Raw genomic sequence first — 16,559 nt, forward strand, 5'->3', positions numbered from 1 at the left:
AGAGGATGAACAGGTGCAAAAATGGATGGATGCATAGATGGTTGGATGGATGGATAGATAACGGATAGATAGATGCATAGGTATTCACGTATGGTTACACTTACGGACATCTACACACTTAAATCGTCAGGCATTTTTCTTGTAGAGCTACATTCATGGCATCTCTGAATCGGGGTCAAAGTGAAAGATATCAATCCAGAGTGGAGGAGGTGTCTAACCGGGAGGGAGGTGTCTAATCTAGAGGGCAGCCAGAATTGGGTGGGTTCTGCATTTAGAACCAAGCCTCCAGTTTGCTGGTCTCATTGAATGCCTACATCTAGCAGGGACCTGGGTCCCTCTGTGCCAGCCCTAGTCAGTTAGATAATGAGGTCCCGGTGGAGATCGGTGAGCTCTGACCCAACGTGCCTGCTGTCCTCATGACAAGAGGACGCATAGAGACAGACAGACACACACAGAGGGAAGATGTTCATGTGGTGACGGATGGGGCCACAAGCAAGGAATTGTGGACCACCTCCAGGAGCCGGGAGAGAGGCTTGGAACAGCCTCGTCCTTAGAGCTTCCGATGGCAGGAACGGGGCTGCCATCTTGATTTCAGATTCTGCTCTTGAGAACTAGAGAGGATACACTTCTGTGGTTCAAGTCTCCCCCACCCACATGTGATAAGTGTGTGATAGACACATTTTATTTATTTATTCATACTTGTAAACTTTTTTTTTTTTTTTTTTAGGGAGAGAGAGAGATCAAGAGTGAGCAAGAACAGGGGAAGGTCAGAGAGAGGGAGAGAGAGAATCCCAAGCAGGTTCTGTGCTGTCAGTGCAGAGCCTGATGCAGGGATCAAACCCACGAACCGTGAGTTCATGACCTGAGCCGAAACCAAGAATCAGACGCTTAACCGACTGAGCCACCCAGGTGCCCTGGGATAGACACATTATAAAACATCTCAGTTTCTGTAGCTCAGTAGTCCAGGCACAAGCTGACTGGATATCCACTTAGGGACTCAAAAAGCTGAAATCAAGGTGTCAGCTAGGATGTGGGGTTCTCATTTGACACTCGGGGCTGTGTTACAAGCTCACTGGTGGTTAGAAGAATTCAGTTCTTTGTGGTTGGAGCATTAATGCCTTCATCTCCTAGAGGCCAGCCGCCAAATTCTGCCAAATGCTCTTCTCCATAAGGCAGATTGCTTCTTTTTCCAGGTAATGAGGCTGTGTCTCGCTGCTTCAAATCTCGAGCTCTTCTTAATTCTAACTTTTACACCTGATTAAGCCAGGCCCACCCACAGCAATTTTTCTTTCGATTTGCTTGAATGAACTGATTGTGGACTTTAATTACAGCTGCAAAATTCCTCCACCTTTGCCATAGAGTCCTGGGAGCAAATCCCATCATGTTCCCAACCCCCATTCACACTTGGTGAGAGTGATGTATATCACTATACACACACCATAACAGGACACAAGATTACGGCCACAGATATTAGGGGCCTTGTTTTTCTATTTGTGAGGTGCATCCAGAGGAGGGAAGTCTTGCCCCAAAATGTAAAAGGATTTTCCTTGAACGTTTTTGAAATTAGGATAACCGTTTCTTCGGTGTGCACGTTCAGAAGGAGTATCTCATTTCTTAATTTGCTTTGCAAATGCTTCAGAGAGCAGAGGAGAAAAACAGTTTCCAAATTTAATAGTTCCCGAGGGAAACACGCCATCATTGACTTGTGGGCAGCCTCGGGGAGAAGGTTTTAACGAGAACCCCAAACATCTCTCTATTCCCAAGAGGAAGAAGAAGCTAAAGACAGATGCACAGCCCCACTGAGAAGCTTGCCTGGGTTCAAACAGTGTTCCCATTTCTGAGGGACCCCAGACCGTCTGTTTCCTCCTCATGAGGAGGACCTCGTGATCATATTAGTTTGCATGGTCAGCTCATTAACAGGACAACATGACTCACACAGAGCACCCCCACACACATCCAGGAGCCCACTTGACCTCAGGGTCCCCTCACCCCTCTCCCTTCCCCCTCGGAAGCAAATGCTTCAGTGTTGGCGCTCCGTGTGGAACAATGGAGGGTCTGTGTACGTGGTGCCTACCCTGCATTTTCACTATGCAGACTTGTGACATGGTGGAGGCATTAGCGGGGGAGTTTAATGGATTGTAACTTTTAATCTGTAATGACATTACGTCATTACACATAGGTATATTGTTATTGAAAAACCGTATATTACATGTGAAATGCATTGCGTCTTGAGATACTGTATTTGAGGCATGAGAAGGACGTGCCTCCGGCAGCACCTGGCATAATGCGGGAGCTTACTGAATTCTAAGTTATTAGCTTATGTTATGCCATTATACGTTGGCATATTATTGTTTAAAAAACGTATATTACCTGTAAAAGGCATCATAAGTTGGTATTTAAATTTTATGTATTTTAAAACCAGTTATACCAAAGTAAGAAACATGAAATTGCTCAAGTATGAAAATATTATGCACTTGTTACACATTCTTATGTAATTGTATACTATAGTATACTTATATTTCAGTACGGACATAAACGGTGAGTAAAAATAACTAAAGAGTAAATAGGAGACTTAGAGGCCGATCTTACTGCCGTGTTCCGTACGATGGACGATTATACTGGAAATTCAGACAGAAGCACGGGCCCCTCCCCTGTTCGGCTCCAGGCAGAGGACGGAGCTGCGCCGCCCCAGGTGAGGCCTCCGGCTGGACTCGGGGACAGGTGGCGGCTGAGGGGGGGCGGAGCGTACTGGCTCAGCCGCGCACGCGCAGTGCCAAGCCAGGGCCGGCCCGCCCTCACCCGGGGCCTCCCGGAAGTCCCGCCCCAAGGGGCGGGGCCAGGGCCGGCCGGCGTAACGGGGAGCTGCCGCGCGGCCGCTTCCGCGGGCACGAGCGCCGGAAGCGGAAATGCGTCACAGGGGCGGGCGGGCGGCGGCGACGGCGGGTGGCGTCTGGGGCGCCTCCGGCGGACGGTGGCGGCGCCGGGCAGAGAGGCCGCGGCTGCCGGGGTCGTCGGGGGACGGCGGTGAGCTCGGGCCTGGGCGGCGGCGGCCGGGGGCGCAAGCGGAGCCCCGCGCCGGTAAGCGACGACCTGCGACCACCCTCTTCCGCGAACCCGGCCGGGGGGTCCGGCGGGCCGTGGTCTTCGGGGACCGGGGATCCGGGGTCTGTGAGGGCCGGGGCTCCAGGGGTCCGGGGTCTGCGAGGGCCGGGGGCTCCGGGGGGACGGGATCTGTAGGAGCCGGGAGCTCTGGGGGGACGGGGACTCCGGGGGTCCGGGGTCTGAGAGGGCCGGGGTCTCTGGGGTCTGTGAGGGTCGGGGGCTCCGGGGATCCAGGGTCTGCGAGGGTTGGGGGACTGGGGGGACGGGGGCTCCGGGGATCCGGGGTCTGTGAGGGTCGGGGGCTCCGGGGTACGGGGACTCCGGGGGTCCGGGGTCTGCGAGGGTTGGGGGATTGGGGGGACGGGGGCGACGGGGATCTGGTGTCTGCGAGGGTTGGGGTCTGTGAGGGCTGGCGGCTTCGGGGGTCCAGGGTCTGCGAGAGCCGGGGGCTCTGGGGGGACGGGGTCTGTGAGGGTTGGGGGTTCCGGGGGTCCGGGGTCTGTGAGGGCCAGGTGCTTTGGGGGGACGGAGGCTCCGGGGTCTGCGAGGGCCAGCGGCTCTGGGGGGACGGGGTCTTTGGGGGTCCGGGTCTGTGAGGGCTGGGGACTTTAGGGGCTCGGGGACTCTGGGGGTCCGGGGTCTCTGAGGGTCTCAGTCTGGGTGGATTGAAGTCTGTGAGGGCCGGGTGCTTTGGGGGGACGGGTGTTGGGGGGTCCAGGGTCTGCGAGAGTCGGGGGCCCCGGGGGACGGGGTGTGTGAGGGCCGGGGGCTCTGGGGGACGGGGGCTCCGGGGCCTGCGAGGGCCAGGGTCACGGGGTCTTTGGGGTTCGGGGTCCGCGAGGGTTGGGGGGACCGGGGTCTCTGAGGGCTGCGGGGACGGGTGCTCCGGTGTCTGCCAGGGCCAGTGGCTTGGGGGGACGGGGTCTCTGGGGGTCCGGGGTCTGCGAAGGTCGGGGGCTCCGGGGGCTAGGGGTCTCTGAGGGCTGGTGGCTCTGAGGGGATGGGGGTCCGGGATCTGCGAGGGTCGGGGTGTCCGGGGGGATGGGGTCTGGTAGGGCCAGGGGCTCTGGGGGACGGGGGCTCCGGGGTCTCAAGGGCCAGGGGCACGGGGTCTTTGGGGTTCGGGGTCCGCGAGGGTTGGGGGGACCGGGGTCTCTGAGGGCTGCGGGGACGGGTGCTCCGGGGTCTGCCAGGGCCAGTGGCTTGGGGGGACGGGGTCTCTGGGGGTCCGGGGTCTGCGAGGTCGGGGGCCCCGGGGGCTAGGGGTCTGTGAGGACTGGTGGCTCTGAGGGATGGGGGTCCGGGATCTGCGAGGGTCGGTGTGTCCGGGGGGATGGGGTCTGGTAGGGCCAGGGGCTCTGGGGGTCGGGGGCTCCGGGGTCTCAAGGGCCAGGGGCACGGGGTCTTTGGGGATACGGGTCTGTGTGGACTGGGGGCTTAGGGGATCTGGGACTGTAGGGGTTCGGGGTCTCTGAGGGTCGCAGCCTCTGGGTGTATTGAGGTCTGCGAGGGCCGGTGGTTTGGGGTCTTTGGGGGGTCCCCGGGAAAGGGGGACGGGGATGAAGGCTGTGGAGTCCAGGGTTTGAGAGAGGGTGAGGGATGCCCTGGGGCTAGAGGCCCCGGGTGGGGTGGGGGCTGAAGTCTGGGAAGCCCTGGGTCTCGGGGAGGGGGCTGGAGGGGGGGTGATGCTGGCGTCTGTGAAGCTGGGGCTTCCGGGTCTCAGGGGCTCCTGGAGCGGGGGTCTGAGGGGGCTGAGTTCTGCTGGGGACTCAGGTCTGCAGCGTCCAGGGCAGCGGTGGTCTGGGTGTGGGGGTCTCTGGGGCCAGTGGCAGGGGAGGGGGACAGAGTGTGCAAGGGATGGGGGCTGGGAGCTCCAGTGAGTGGGGGTCTGACGGCTGTGGGGGCTGGGGGCAGCAGAGATATGAGGGGGGCACTGGGGGCAGGGGCCTGTGAAGGGGAAGGAGTGGGCAGTGCTGGAGAGACTGAGGGCAGTGGAGAGGCCAAGGGTCCTGGGGCAGCCCGTGTGGCCTGGAGGCCATGGCCCACGGGTGGGGGGATGGGCTTGTCCTGGGGCGCTGCGGGGCTGGGGTCCCCAGGGTAATGGATGGCGGGCGGTTCAGTGGACGCCAGAGCTTGGGGTCGGGCAGCTGGGGGTGCGGGAGTGACGTCACAGGGGGTGGGGTTGTGGAGGGGTGACGCGGGGCCCCAGGGGAGGTGGGGAGCAGGCGACCGGGGCGGGGGTGCTGCCCTGTGTGGCCCTTGGTGTCCTGGGGCAGCTGTTGGGTCTCAGCCAAGGCCAGAGGCTGTCACCCGTGCCTTGGACTGTGCCTTGTCCCAGCACCCGCCCGTGTGGGGGCCGCTCTCCAGGCCTCCCCACAAGCCTCGGAGGGAGCCGCCCGTGGGTGGGGGCGTGGGTGGGGGCGGGAGCAGTCACCTGTAGTGTTTGGGTTCCTGTGGCGGAGCCTGGCTTTCCGGTGGGGGGGGAAGAACCCCCCACCCCCACCCCGGTCAGCCCAGTGGGGAAGTGTTGCCCGGAGAAAGCGGGGGAGGACAGGTGCGCCCTGGGAGCTGCTGGCTCGGGAAGGGCCCAGCGCTTGTCGCTCGGCCTCGGGCAAGCAGGACACATCGCCGGTCCCGGAGTCAGTGAAGCTGACGTTTCCGATCTTGTCTGGGCCAGAAACTTCCTTCCTGTTCCTGCGGGGCCCCATCCTCCATCCACGCTGCGGGGGGGGAGCCGGGAGCCCTGCCCCGCCCCGCCCTGCCCAGCGCTGTCCCGTCCTGCCTGCAGCCGCAGGGGCGCGCGCGGGACGGTTCCGGGCCGTGCGTGCGTGCGTGCGTGTGCGTGCCCGCTGCGGTGGGGGTGGCAGCTGTCCCCGCCCACTCGACGCCCTGCGGCCCTGGGAGACCTGCTCCTGCAGGCTGGCTGCGGCTGCGCACCCACCGCCGCTTGGCCGCTAGGCTCTTCCGATGGATTCTCACCCCAGTTTTGTGTTCCCTTCGGTTCAAGGAGACAGAACCTCGTCTCAGGCGGCCGCGGCTTTTGATGAGATACAGGCCGGCGGAGGCGCAGACTCGCTCGTCCCCTGGCGGCCCGCGGACGCTGACGCTCTCCGCGCGGACCCTCGCCCCGGCCCCGGCCCCGGCCCCGGCCCCGGCCCCGACCGCCGCTGTGTGTGTGTTTCAGGCCCCAGCGCCCGGCTATGGCCGCGGCCACCATAGTCCACGACACGTCTGAGGCGGTGGAGCTGTGCCCCCCGTACGGCCTGTACCTGAAGCCCATCACCAAGATGACCATCAGCGTGGCGCTCCCGCAGCTGAAGCAGCCGGGCAAGTCCATCTCCAACTGGGAGGTGATGGAGAGGCTGAAGGCCATGGTGCAGCACCACCAGTTCTCCACGCTGCGCATCTCCAAGAGCACCATGGACTTCATCCGCTTCGAGGGCGAGGTGGAGAACCGCAGCCTGGTCAAGGCCTTCCTGGCCTGCCTGGACGGCAAGACCATCAAGCTCAGCGGCTTCTCCGACATCCTCAAGGTGCGCGCCGCCGAGTTCAGGATCGACTTCCCCACGCGCCACGACTGGGACTCCTTCTTCCGCGACGCCAAGGACATGAACGAGACGCTGCCGGGCGAGCGGCCCGACACCATCCACCTGGAGGGCCTGCCCTGCAAGTGGTTCGCGCTCAAGGACTCGGGCTCCGAGAAGCCCAGCGAGGAGGTGCTGGTGAAGGTGTTCGAGAAGTTCGGGGCGATCCGCAACGTGGACATCCCCATGCTGGACCCCTACCGCGAGGAGATGACCGGCCGCAACTTCCACACCTTCAGTTTCGGGGGCCACCTGAACTTCGAGGCCTACGTGCAGTACCGCGAGTACGTGGGCTTCATCCAGGCCATGAGCGCCCTGCGCGGCATGAAGCTCATGTACAAGGGCGAGGACGGCAAGGCGGTGGCCTGCAACATCAAGGTGAGCGCCCGCCCCGCCCCGCCCGGTGTGCCGGCCCCCGGGGCCTGTCTCGCGGCCGCGCGCGCACGCGCGCGTGCGCACGCAGGTGGCCCTCTGGCAGGGCGGCCGCAGGCCCGGCCACCGCAGGTGCAGGCGAAACCAGCGGCCACACCCGCATCCGGACGCGGAGGTGAGAGCCATTTCCGTGTGGGGGACGGGGTGACAGGCGGAGACCCTCGCCGCCGAAGCACCCCGAAACCGCGCCCCAGCGGGGCCGCGGGCCTCCCCAGCGTCCCCGTCACCCGGGGCCGAGGGTCCCCCGTACCGCCGCCAACTCGCACCGGGGTCGGCCTCCTGGACGACCCGGGGGCCGCGTGCCCCTGTGAGCGCCGGCCCTCCTCGTTAGCGGAGGCAGACGCGCCGGGTCGGCCTGGGTCAGAGCGCGCCGGTGGGATCCCGCCGGCACGATGCGAGACCCCCCGTCGTCACAGGGGGACTTTGTGTTTTCACGTAATCGCTGAGGCCGGGTCGCGTTCGGGTCAGGTGGCGGCTTCGCCGGGAAGCTCAGTCCCCGGCCACGAAGGGAGCGTGTGCCGCCGGGGGCGTCCGCGGGCGCCGGGCCCCACACGGCGGCCGAGACCCGCGCTCGCTCCCCGGCAGGGCTCCGCGGAGCGAGCGCGCTGCGTGCGGCGCGGCCGGGCTGGCCGCCGTCAGGTGAGGCCCGCTCGTGGCGAACCCTGCTCTGTGCCGCCCCCCGCCCGCAGGTTTCCTTCGACTCCACCAAGCACCTGAGCGACGCCTCCATTAAGAAACGGCAGCTCGAGAGGCAAAAGCTGCAGGAGCTGGAGCAGCAGAGGGAGGAGCAGAAGCGCAGGGAGAAGGAGGCCGAGGAGAGGCAGAGGGCGGAAGAAAGGTACGTGTGCGCCCGGCCCGCGGGGCCCGCCTGCTCGCGTCCGCCGAGCACCGCGCCTCCGGGTGCGGGCTCGAGCGCGCGCGTGCGCGCGACTGGCCGTGCACGGGCGTGTGGCCGCGTGTGCGCGCGACTCTGTGTACAAGCGTGTGCGTGCACGTGTGCCGGTGGGACCCCGCCCTCCGCGCACAGCCGCTGTGCTCGCGGTCCTGTGCGCGGTATTCTGGCCGAGTCCGGTCAGGATCCCCGCCTCCGCTCGCTGTCTGCGTTTTGTGGTGTAAAAGCCTAACGAACGGGACCACTGACGTTTTGGGGACACAGGAAGAAATTCTTCGTACGCCACCGGTCGCGCTGTACCTCTGGCCCGTTTCCCAGCTCTTTGGGTTTCGCAGGCGCGTTGTCCGCATTCGGCGAGTGCGCAGCTTAGATGTGTCGGGCCTGCCGGATTCGCGGTAGGGGTCCAGCATGGGGATGTCCACGTTGCGGATCGCCCCGAACTTCTCGAACACCTTCACCAGCACCTCCTCGCCGGGCTTCTCGGAGCCCGAGGCCGGTTCCCTGCGGTGACGGTCTCTGCGTCGCAAGCGCTCGGTGTCTCCCCTGCGGCCGCGTGCGGGCTGTGTTCTGCGCTTCCTTCTGACGCGGAGGAAGGCGTGTCCGGACCTACTTTGCGCAGCGGACTCAAGCCCCGAGCGGGCGCGAGAGTCCTGGCCCAGCTCCGCGCCCGCCCCGAGGACACTCGGCCTGCTGGCCCGGGGACGGCCTGACGGGCCCCGGGAGACGCGGCGGGCGGGGCTGGGGTCTGGGGCCGCCGAGGCGGGGGTGCGTGCTGGCCGCCTGGCGGTGCTGCGGGGCCCCACCTGCGGGATGCGGGCGGCGGGCGGCGGGGGGCCTCCCAGAGAAACCGGCTCCCCAGGCAGCGGCTCTGGGGCGGCAGAGGCGGGAGGCTTCGTGAGGCGCTCCGCGGCGTGCGGAGCAGCGGGGCCGTGTGCGCTCGGGCCCTGTCGCTACGCGCGAGCCTGCGACCGCTCGCTCCCCGAGCCCCCGGGCCGTCACTCGCACGCGCCTGCCTTTGTGCCCACGCGTCGCCTCCGGCGTGCCCTCACCTGCCCCCTCGTGTGCCTCCCCTCGCGCCCCCGCCTGCCCTCACGTACACACTTGGCGCACACGCGCTCCCCTCACCTGCCCTCTTGTGCCTCTCCTCGCACACACGCCTACCCTGGCCAGCGTGCCTCCTAGCACACCTGCCCTCGCACACGCTCGCCTGTCGCGCCCCACGAAATACTGGGAAGTCTCAAGAGGCGGGGTCTTGGACCATGTCCGTGGGAGGAAGTGGCCACGGGGCCCTCAGCAGGAGCTGCTCCGTGTGCTGGGCCAGAGGCACGGGGAGGACCGGGGGATCCCGGACAGTGGGCGGTGCCTCCTCTGTGGTCGCTGATGCTTGGACGCCAGGTTGCTAGCTGGGGAGGGGGCCGCGCCGTTCCCACAGAGTGTGCTTCCCCGGCCTGCGTGTGCAGGCTGCCCCCTGGGGAGCGCGGCGGCTGTTCTCGGTCCCGGGTGCGCGTGCACGTGGGTGGTTGGCTTTCACGCAGGACTGGAGCTTGGATGCTGCCTCCTGTCTTGGGAGTCGGGGAGCACGGGGCCTCGGACCTCGTGGGGCCAGACACGTGGTTTGGTGCAGTCTTTGGTGGGGAGGGGGCTAGGACAGGCCGTGTGGTGGGTTCTGACCTGTGGGGCCTGGACAGCCGGTGTTGTGGATCCTGATCTCTGGGGCCTGGACGGATGGTGTTGTGGATCCTGACCTGTGGGGCCTGGACGGATGGTGAGCTGGGGCCTGACCTGAGGGGCCTGGACGGCCCGTGTTGTGGATTCTGATCTCTGGGGCCTGGACGGATGGTGACCTGGGGCCTGACCTGAGGGGCCTGGATGGCCCGTGTTGTGGATTCTGATCTCTGGGGCCTGGACGGATGGTGAGCTGGGCCCTGACCTGTGGGGCCTGGATGGCCCGTGTTGTGGATTCTGATCTCTGGGGCCTGGACGGATGGTGTTGTGGATCCTGACCTGTGGGGCCTGGACGGATGGTGAGCTAGGGCCTGACCTGTGGGGCCTGGACAGATGCTGAGCTGGGCCCCGACCTGTGGGGCCTGGACGGCCGGTGTTGTGGATCCTGATCTCCGGGGCCTGGACGGATGGTGAGGTAGGGCCTGACCTGTGGGGCCTGGACGGCCGGTATTGTGCATCCTGACCTGTGGGGCCTGGACGGATGGTGAGCTAGGGCCTGACCTGTGGGGCCTAGACAGATGCTGAGCTGGGCCCCGACCTGTGGGGCCTGGACGGCCGGTGTTGTGGATCCTGATCTCAGGGGCCTGGACGGATGGTGAGGTAGGGCCTGACCTGTGGGGCCTGGATGGCCGGTGTTGTGGATCCTGACCTGTGGGGCCTGGACGGATGCTGAGCTGGGCCCCGACCTGTGGGGCCTGGACGGCCGGTGTTGTGGATCCTGACCTGTGGGGCCTGGACGGATGCTGAGCTGGGCCCCGACCTGTGGGGCCTGGACACGGGTGCTAGGGAGCCCTGGTACACGTCCCTCTGTGGGAGCTGTGGCCCTGGGTCTGTTCCCACCTCCCAGTGTGAGGCCCCAGCTTCTTTTTCGGTCGAGAGGGGGTTGGGGACCTACGTGCGTCCTGATCCCCGGGCCCTGTTCACTGGCTTGCACGTCTGCACGTTTGCACGTCTGGAGTGCCCAGGACTGGCCTTGCCCTTCCGCGGCCTGGGCGTGCCCCACCTGGGCTCCTGGCGGCCTCACGCTCTGCGTCTGTCCTGCCCAGGGCAGCTGGGACTTTTCCTACCGCGTTCCTTGGGGTTGGACTCACGCTACCATCAAGGTGCACGAGAGGGTGGTTCACCCGGGGCTCTTTCCGACCTGGCCCTCGGTCTCCTGCTTACGTTTGGGGTCTCTCCGTGGGGACCCCCCGCCCCTGGCCGAGCACAGACGACCTAAGCTGCTGGGCGGCCCGTGGGCTTGCTGGAAAGGGAAGCAGTCGTCTCCAGATGCTTTTTCTCTGGTGACGTCACAGGAGTTCCTTAAGCTCCGTCGACAGGTCCGCTCCCTCAGGGACCCACTGATCCTGGGGGTCACAGCCCAGGGCTCACCGGATCCCCAGGGGGAGTCACAGCCCAGGGCTCATCCGATCCCCGCGGGTCACAGCCCAGGGCTCACCGGATCCCCGGGGGGGGGGGGGGTCGGGGTCACAGCCCAGGACTCACCGGATCCTGGGGGTCACAGCCTGGTATTCCCCGTGCTGGGTTTTTTGTCATAGCGACTTTGCCTTTTCCAGACTCTGGAACAAACGGGTTCGTAGGTGCATCGTCTGTTGTGTGTGGTCTTTCCCGTAGCTTGGTGCTTCCAGAACCTTCCGTGTGGCTTTGCTCACGGGTCCTCCGTTCAGTGTAGGGACTCCCACAGCCTCTCTGGAGCCCGAGCGATGGGGCTTTGTGCACCCTGCCAGCACCTTTGAGTATCAGTCGTGCGCTGAGCGGTTGTTGCTGGGTGGAAGGCGGTGTGCAGTGAGTGAGCATGTTGTGTGTGGTCCTCTGGGCCAGGACGCGGGTGTCGCGCGCGGCGGGTCCCACTCACCAGCACGGCGCTGTGCGCGCGGCGGGCCCTCCGGGCAGCACGCGGGCGCACATGAGGCTCCCGTCTGCCCTCTGTTCGTCCGTGGCGTGGGCGGCCGTTCTCCCTGCGGTATGTGCCCGTTTGTGTGTGTGAGCACTGCCGCGTGCCAGCGGTCCCGGGGGTGGCCCTGCCTGCCGCTGCGGCAGGGGGGTCCTCGGCGCGCCGGCCTCTCCCCCAGCTGCTGTGTGTCGTTGAGAAGCAGTTTCCGTGTCGCGAGGCCCGCCCATCGGTCGCGTCCTTCACGGCGTCCGGTTCCCCAGCGAGACCTTCCCTCCGGAGGCTCTGGGGGCCTCCTGCGCGGATCCTCGGGTCCCGCCGCGGCCCGCGTGCGGACGCGAGTTGGAACAGCGGGTGTCGCGCCCGCCCCCCGCCCCCCGCGCGCGCAGAGCCGGCGCGCGCGGTCCGTCGTGCTGAGCGGTGCCGCGCGCTTGTCGTGCAGGAAGCAGAAGGAGCTGGAGGAGCTGGAGCGGGAGCGGAAGCGGGAGGAGAAGGTGCGGCGCCGGGAGCAGAAGCAGCGGGACCGCGAGCTGCGCCGCCAGCAGAAGAAGCTGGAGAAGCAGCAGGCGGAGGAGCAGCGGAAGCTGCACGAGAAGATCCGGCTGGAGGAGCGCAAGCTGCTGCTGGCGCAGCGGAACCTGCAGTCCATCCGCCTGGTGGCCGAGCTGCTGAGCAGGGCCAAGGTAGGCGGGGCGCGCGGGGGCGCGCGGGGGCGGGCGCGCGCGCGGCCTGGTCCTGCAGCCCGGGGGGCGGGGGGGGGGGGGGGGGGGGGGCGCGCGCCAGGGCGCCTTCCCGCGGCTGCTCGCCGCCCCGCGCCACCTCGGGCCTTCATACCCCGGCCGCGCCGCCGGCTGCTACTTGCTGGCCCCCGCCTCGTCGCAGGCGCCAGAACGCGCCCTCCAGGCTCACGGGGCGCGGAGCACTTCGGGCGCAACCGCGGTCACACCGCCCGGGCGCTGGGGCGCAGGCTCGCCGTGTCCCGCAGAGGGAGGGCGCGAGCGAGCTCGAGGAGGGTCTCCCAGCCCCTGTGGCTCCCCTCCTGCTGCACGTAGTCTTCCCCGGGGCCCCTCGGGACAGGCGGCTCTGCTGTGACCCCACAGGCCACTCCCGGGCGACGGAACAGCCGGCTCTGCTGTGACCCATGGGCCAGCAGCTGGGGCGACGGGACAAGGGTCCTTGCTGTGACCCCACGGGCCAGCAGCCAGGTCGATGGGACAGGCGGCTCTGCTGTGACCCCACGGGCCAGCGGCCGGGGCGGCAGGATGGGGCTCTGCTGTGACCCCACAGGCAACGTCCAGGGCAACAGGACAGGGGGCTCTGCTGTGACCCCACGGGCAACATCCAGGGCAACAGGACAGGGGGCTCTGCTGTGACTCCACGGGCCAGTGGCCAGGTCGATGGGACAGGCGGCTCTGCTGTGACCCCACAGGCCAGCAGCCGGGACCTTGGGGACAGGGGGCTGTGCTGTGACCCCACAGGCCAGCGGCCGGGGTGACGAGACAAGGGGCCTTGCTGTGACCCCACAGGCCAGCGGCCAGGGTGACGGGACAGGGGGCTCTGTTGTGACCCCACGGGCCAGTGGCCAGGGTGACGGGACAGGGGGCTCTGTTGTGACCCCACGGGCCAGTGGCCAGGGCCCTTGGGACAGCGGGCACTCTGCTGTCACCCCACAGGCCAGCGGCCCCGGGCCCTTGGGACAGGGGGCTCTGCTGTGACCCCACAGGCCAGCGGCTGGGGTGACGAGACAAGGGGCCTTGCTGTGACCCCATAGGCAATGGCCAGGGTGACGGGACAAGGGGCCTTGCTGTGACCCCACAGGCAGCAGCTGGGGCGATGGGACAAGGGGTCTTGCCCTGACCCCACGGGCAGTGGCTACAGAGATGCGACAGGGGGCGCTGTGCTGTGACCACACAGGCAGTGGCCAGGGCGATGGGACGAGGGGTCTTGCCCTGACCCCATGGGCCAGCGGCCAGGGCCCTTGGGACAGGAGGCGCTCTGCTGTGACCCCAAAGGCCAGTGGGCGGGGCGACAGGACGGGTCGGTGCGGCCTGACCGTGGCGATGGAGAGCAGCGCCGCGGCGTCCCCAGGGAGCTCAGGGCGGACCGCAGAGCCGGGCTGGGCCACGTCCCTCCTCGCAGCCGCGGATCTGACAGCCGGTGCAGCGCGCGAGAGGAGCGCCTTCGCGCCGCCTCGTTCCTCCCTTTCCTCCCGCTCCTCCCGGAGGCCGGGCCGGAAGCCCCCGCGAGAGGCGGGGGCGGGGGACACGTGCGGACCTCGCCGGGCCCTCCTTGTGCTCGGCCAGGCTGCGTGTCCCCGCGGAGTCGGGCGCGGGGCGACCCGGTAACCTGTTGTCTACTTACAGTTGGGATAAGTCCCCGGGAAGGAGACTGGCAGGCGCGCTGAGACGGGCCAGCTCCGCCCTTGGCTCATGGTGAATATTGAAGACGCTCGCCCAGGCGGCCGCGGCGGCGGATGTGCGCTCCGTCATCTCCGCTCCCCGTCGCGGGTGACCGACCGCGGGCGACCTCCCAGCGGGCCGGGGCCACGCCCCGCCCGCCAGCCCGCCCCCGGGCCGCGTGCTTGTCGCCCGGGGTGGGGGGCGGGGGGCGGGGGGCGCGCCGCGGCCGGACCGCGCGCCCGGCCCCCCCTCCCCCCCCACCCACCCCGGGCCTCGGCGCCAGCAGGCGGGTGCGGAGCCCCCACGCGCGCCTTCCCCTTTGTGCCGCAGGCCGTGAAGCTGCAGGAGCAGGAGCACCGCGAGGAGGCGCTGCGGCTGCAGCGGCTGGAGGAGCGGCGGCGGCTGCAGGAGGCCGAGCTGCGGCGCGTGGAGGAGGAGAAGGAGCGCGCGCTGGGGCTGCAGCGCCGGGAGAGGGAGCTGCGCGAGCGGCTGCTCACCATCCTGCTGAGCAGGAAGCCGGACGAGCCGCCGGCGCGCGACGAGCTGGGGGTGGCGCACGCGGACCTGCTGCAGCCCGTGCTGGACATCCTGCACACGGTGTCGGCCGGCTGCGCGGGCGCCGCCGCCGCCCTGCACCCCCTGGGGGCCCCGCCGGCCCCCGGCGCCCCGAAGCAGACGCCGCCGCGCCCGGACGCCGACGGCGCGCCCCGCGGCGTCAACGGCAGCCTGGCCGAGGGCGCGCCCTGCCGCGAAGGCCTGGGCGCGCGGCGCGGCGCGGCGGACGACGGCTCCCCGGACAAGCGCTGCCCCGGCGTCCTCGCCTGCATCCCCGACAACAACCAGCAGCCCAAGGCCGTGCCCGCAGCCTCAGCCGCCGCCGCTGCCTGTGAGCAGAGCGCGCCCAGGAAGGACGCGCGCTCCGAGCAAGACAAGTGCAACCGCGAGCCGAGCGGGGGCCGCGGCCGGGCCAGCGGGGGCCGCGGGGACGACGACAGGCACCAGCGGGAGCGCAGCCGGCCGCGGCGGGCGGGCAGCCGCGACGACGCGCGGACCCCGCGGAAGGAGCGGCGGCGCCACCGCAAGCACGCGCGCCCGGACGACAGCCCCGCGCGGCGCAGCGCCAGCCCCGAGCGCGCGCGCGCGCGCCGGTCCCACAGCAGAGAGCGCTCCAGCCGCAGGGAGCGCAGCCGGGACCGCAGGGGCGGCTCGGGGCGCAAACGCAGCCGCCACCGCCGCGGGGACCGCGACCGCTCGCGCTCAGGGTCGCCCGGCCGGCACCGCAGCACCTGGAACAGGTAATGCAGGCCGTCCCGCCCCCCTCTCCTCCCCCCACTCCCACCCCACCCCCATCCCGCGAAGACCGGGACCGGGGAGCCGCCGCGGAGCGCAGGGCCCCGGGGCCTCCCGGGCGGCTGGACCCCGCGCTTCCGGTGTCCTGCGGGCGGCGGCGGCGGCGGCGGCAGCGGCGGCCTGGGCCTCGCTCGCCAGCTTTAGTTTTCCCCCGAAACTGTTCATCTGATAGCTTTAACTTCACCACGTCCCTCGCAATCAGGGAGAGCGCGCCGGCCGGCGGCGGCGACCAGTGCGCAGCCACCGCGCCATTTCTGTCCCGCTCGTGACTCCCGCGCGGGCAGCGACGGCACGCGAGGCCCGTGGCCCGTCGCTGGGGACAAACTGCGGAGGATGCACGGCCAGGCCCCCCCCCCCCCCCCCCCCAAGGGCCCCGAGAACTTGAGAGCGCCTTGCCCCGGTGGTGGTTTCGCGGGTTTTCCTTCGCAATTTCAGCTGCTCCGGAGGTGCGCTTGGGGGGTGCGCCGGCAGAACCCAGGGGTCTGGCCAGTGCCTGGCGGCCGCGTGCAGGCGGGCGGGTCCTGAAGGGGGCAAGTCGCCACGTGCCGTCCCGCGCTCTTCCTCGCCTCACACACTTTTGCGTCGCAAACTGGTGACGAAGCCGAAAGGAAAAAAAGAAGATGGGTCAAAAGCTTTGGTTCCTCCTCAAGAATTAGCGTGTGTGGTTTTTTTAAGAAGCTGTTTTGCTAAATTATTTTTACTTGGAACGTTTCAAACAGATTTAAGGCTACACACTTGTTAAATTTTATAATCATTTGCTTCCCCAGGTGAAGCGCGAGAGATACTTAAAAGCAGCTGTAATGTTTGCGTGAGGGAAGATGGTGTTTATTCCAGTTTGCATTTTTTGTGAAATAAAATTTTTTTCCAATGAACTCGTATTTTGCATCCTTGTTTTGTTCCGTTTGAGCCTTTTGGTCTGCGGTACCGAACGGGGAGCCCAGTGGAGCAGATTCGTAAAGGATAGAAACCGCTCTGGCTGAGGTCAACGACGCATCTCGCTGGGCGGCTGTTATCCTAAAATAAGCCTGTGGACGGAGAACCCGGAGTCCTAGGCAGCATTCAATCTTTTCACGGGGTACAAGCTTAGCAAATTCGCTCAAGCACTCGGGCCACAGCTACCAGCCCGTTTTACAAATGACGCAAAGTAAAAGTGGTTCTTTCCTCACCTCGAGTTGTAACAGGTG

At 66.8% G+C, this 16,559-nt stretch overlaps 2 protein-coding genes across 3 annotated transcripts; one reads left to right on the plus strand and one right to left on the minus strand.

Moving 5' to 3' along the window:
- Window positions 1-2,795: 2,795 nt before the first annotated feature.
- On the minus strand, window positions 2,796-5,810 carry LOC123595189 (basic proline-rich protein-like). The gene is made up of 5 exons (XM_045472562.1): window positions 5,606-5,810; window positions 5,149-5,249; window positions 4,210-4,918; window positions 3,956-4,117; window positions 2,796-3,661 (listed from the first exon to the last, which is right to left on the minus strand). The coding sequence occupies exons 1-5, from the start codon at window positions 5,808-5,810 to the stop codon at window positions 2,796-2,798; spliced, it is 2,043 nt and encodes a 680-aa protein (XP_045328518.1).
- Window positions 2,908-16,247, plus strand: AKAP17A (A-kinase anchoring protein 17A). 2 transcript variants are annotated; one of them, XM_045471935.1, is made up of 5 exons: window positions 2,908-3,078; window positions 6,110-7,064; window positions 7,808-7,956; window positions 12,069-12,309; window positions 14,356-16,247. In XM_045471935.1, exons 2-5 carry the CDS (start codon window positions 6,303-6,305, stop codon window positions 15,322-15,324), a joined length of 2,121 nt encoding a protein of 706 aa, XP_045327891.1. In that variant the 5' UTR covers window positions 2,908-3,078; window positions 6,110-6,302; the 3' UTR covers window positions 15,325-16,247. The 2 variants fall into 2 exon arrangements, with proteins under 2 accessions (XP_045327891.1, XP_045327890.1); XM_045471934.1 differs by having other exon boundaries at window positions 6,287-7,064.
- Window positions 16,248-16,559: the final 312 nt, after the last annotated feature.

The sequence above is a fragment of the Leopardus geoffroyi genome, chromosome X, assembly GCF_018350155.1.
Source record: "Leopardus geoffroyi isolate Oge1 chromosome X, O.geoffroyi_Oge1_pat1.0, whole genome shotgun sequence".
In the NCBI taxonomy this organism is placed as follows: Eukaryota; Metazoa; Chordata; class Mammalia; order Carnivora; family Felidae; genus Leopardus; species Leopardus geoffroyi.

Bases quoted from the DNA above. Each gene is read 5' to 3' on its own strand.
- AKAP17A (XM_045471935.1), top strand. From the start codon at position 6,303: ATGGCCGCGGCCACCATAGTCCACGACACGTCTGAGGCGGTGGAGCTG. The intron at 7,065-7,807 runs GTGAGCGCCCGC...CCCCGCCCGCAG, and splicing joins CGGTGGCCTGCAACATCAAG to GTTTCCTTCGACTCCACCAA. The intron at 7,957-12,068 runs GTACGTGTGCGC...CTTGTCGTGCAG, and splicing joins AGGCAGAGGGCGGAAGAAAG to GAAGCAGAAGGAGCTGGAGG.
- LOC123595189 (XM_045472562.1), bottom strand. From the start codon at position 5,810: ATGGGGCCCCGCAGGAACAGGAAGGAAGTTTCTGGCCCAGACAAGATC. The intron at 5,250-5,605 runs GTGGGGGTGGGG...CCGCACCCCCAG, and splicing joins TCCCCACTGGGCTGACCGGG to CTGCCCGACCCCAAGCTCTG. The intron at 3,662-3,955 runs GTCCCCCCAACC...CCGTCCCCCCAG, and splicing joins CGCAGCCCTCAGAGACCCCG to AGCCGCTGGCCCTCGCAGAC.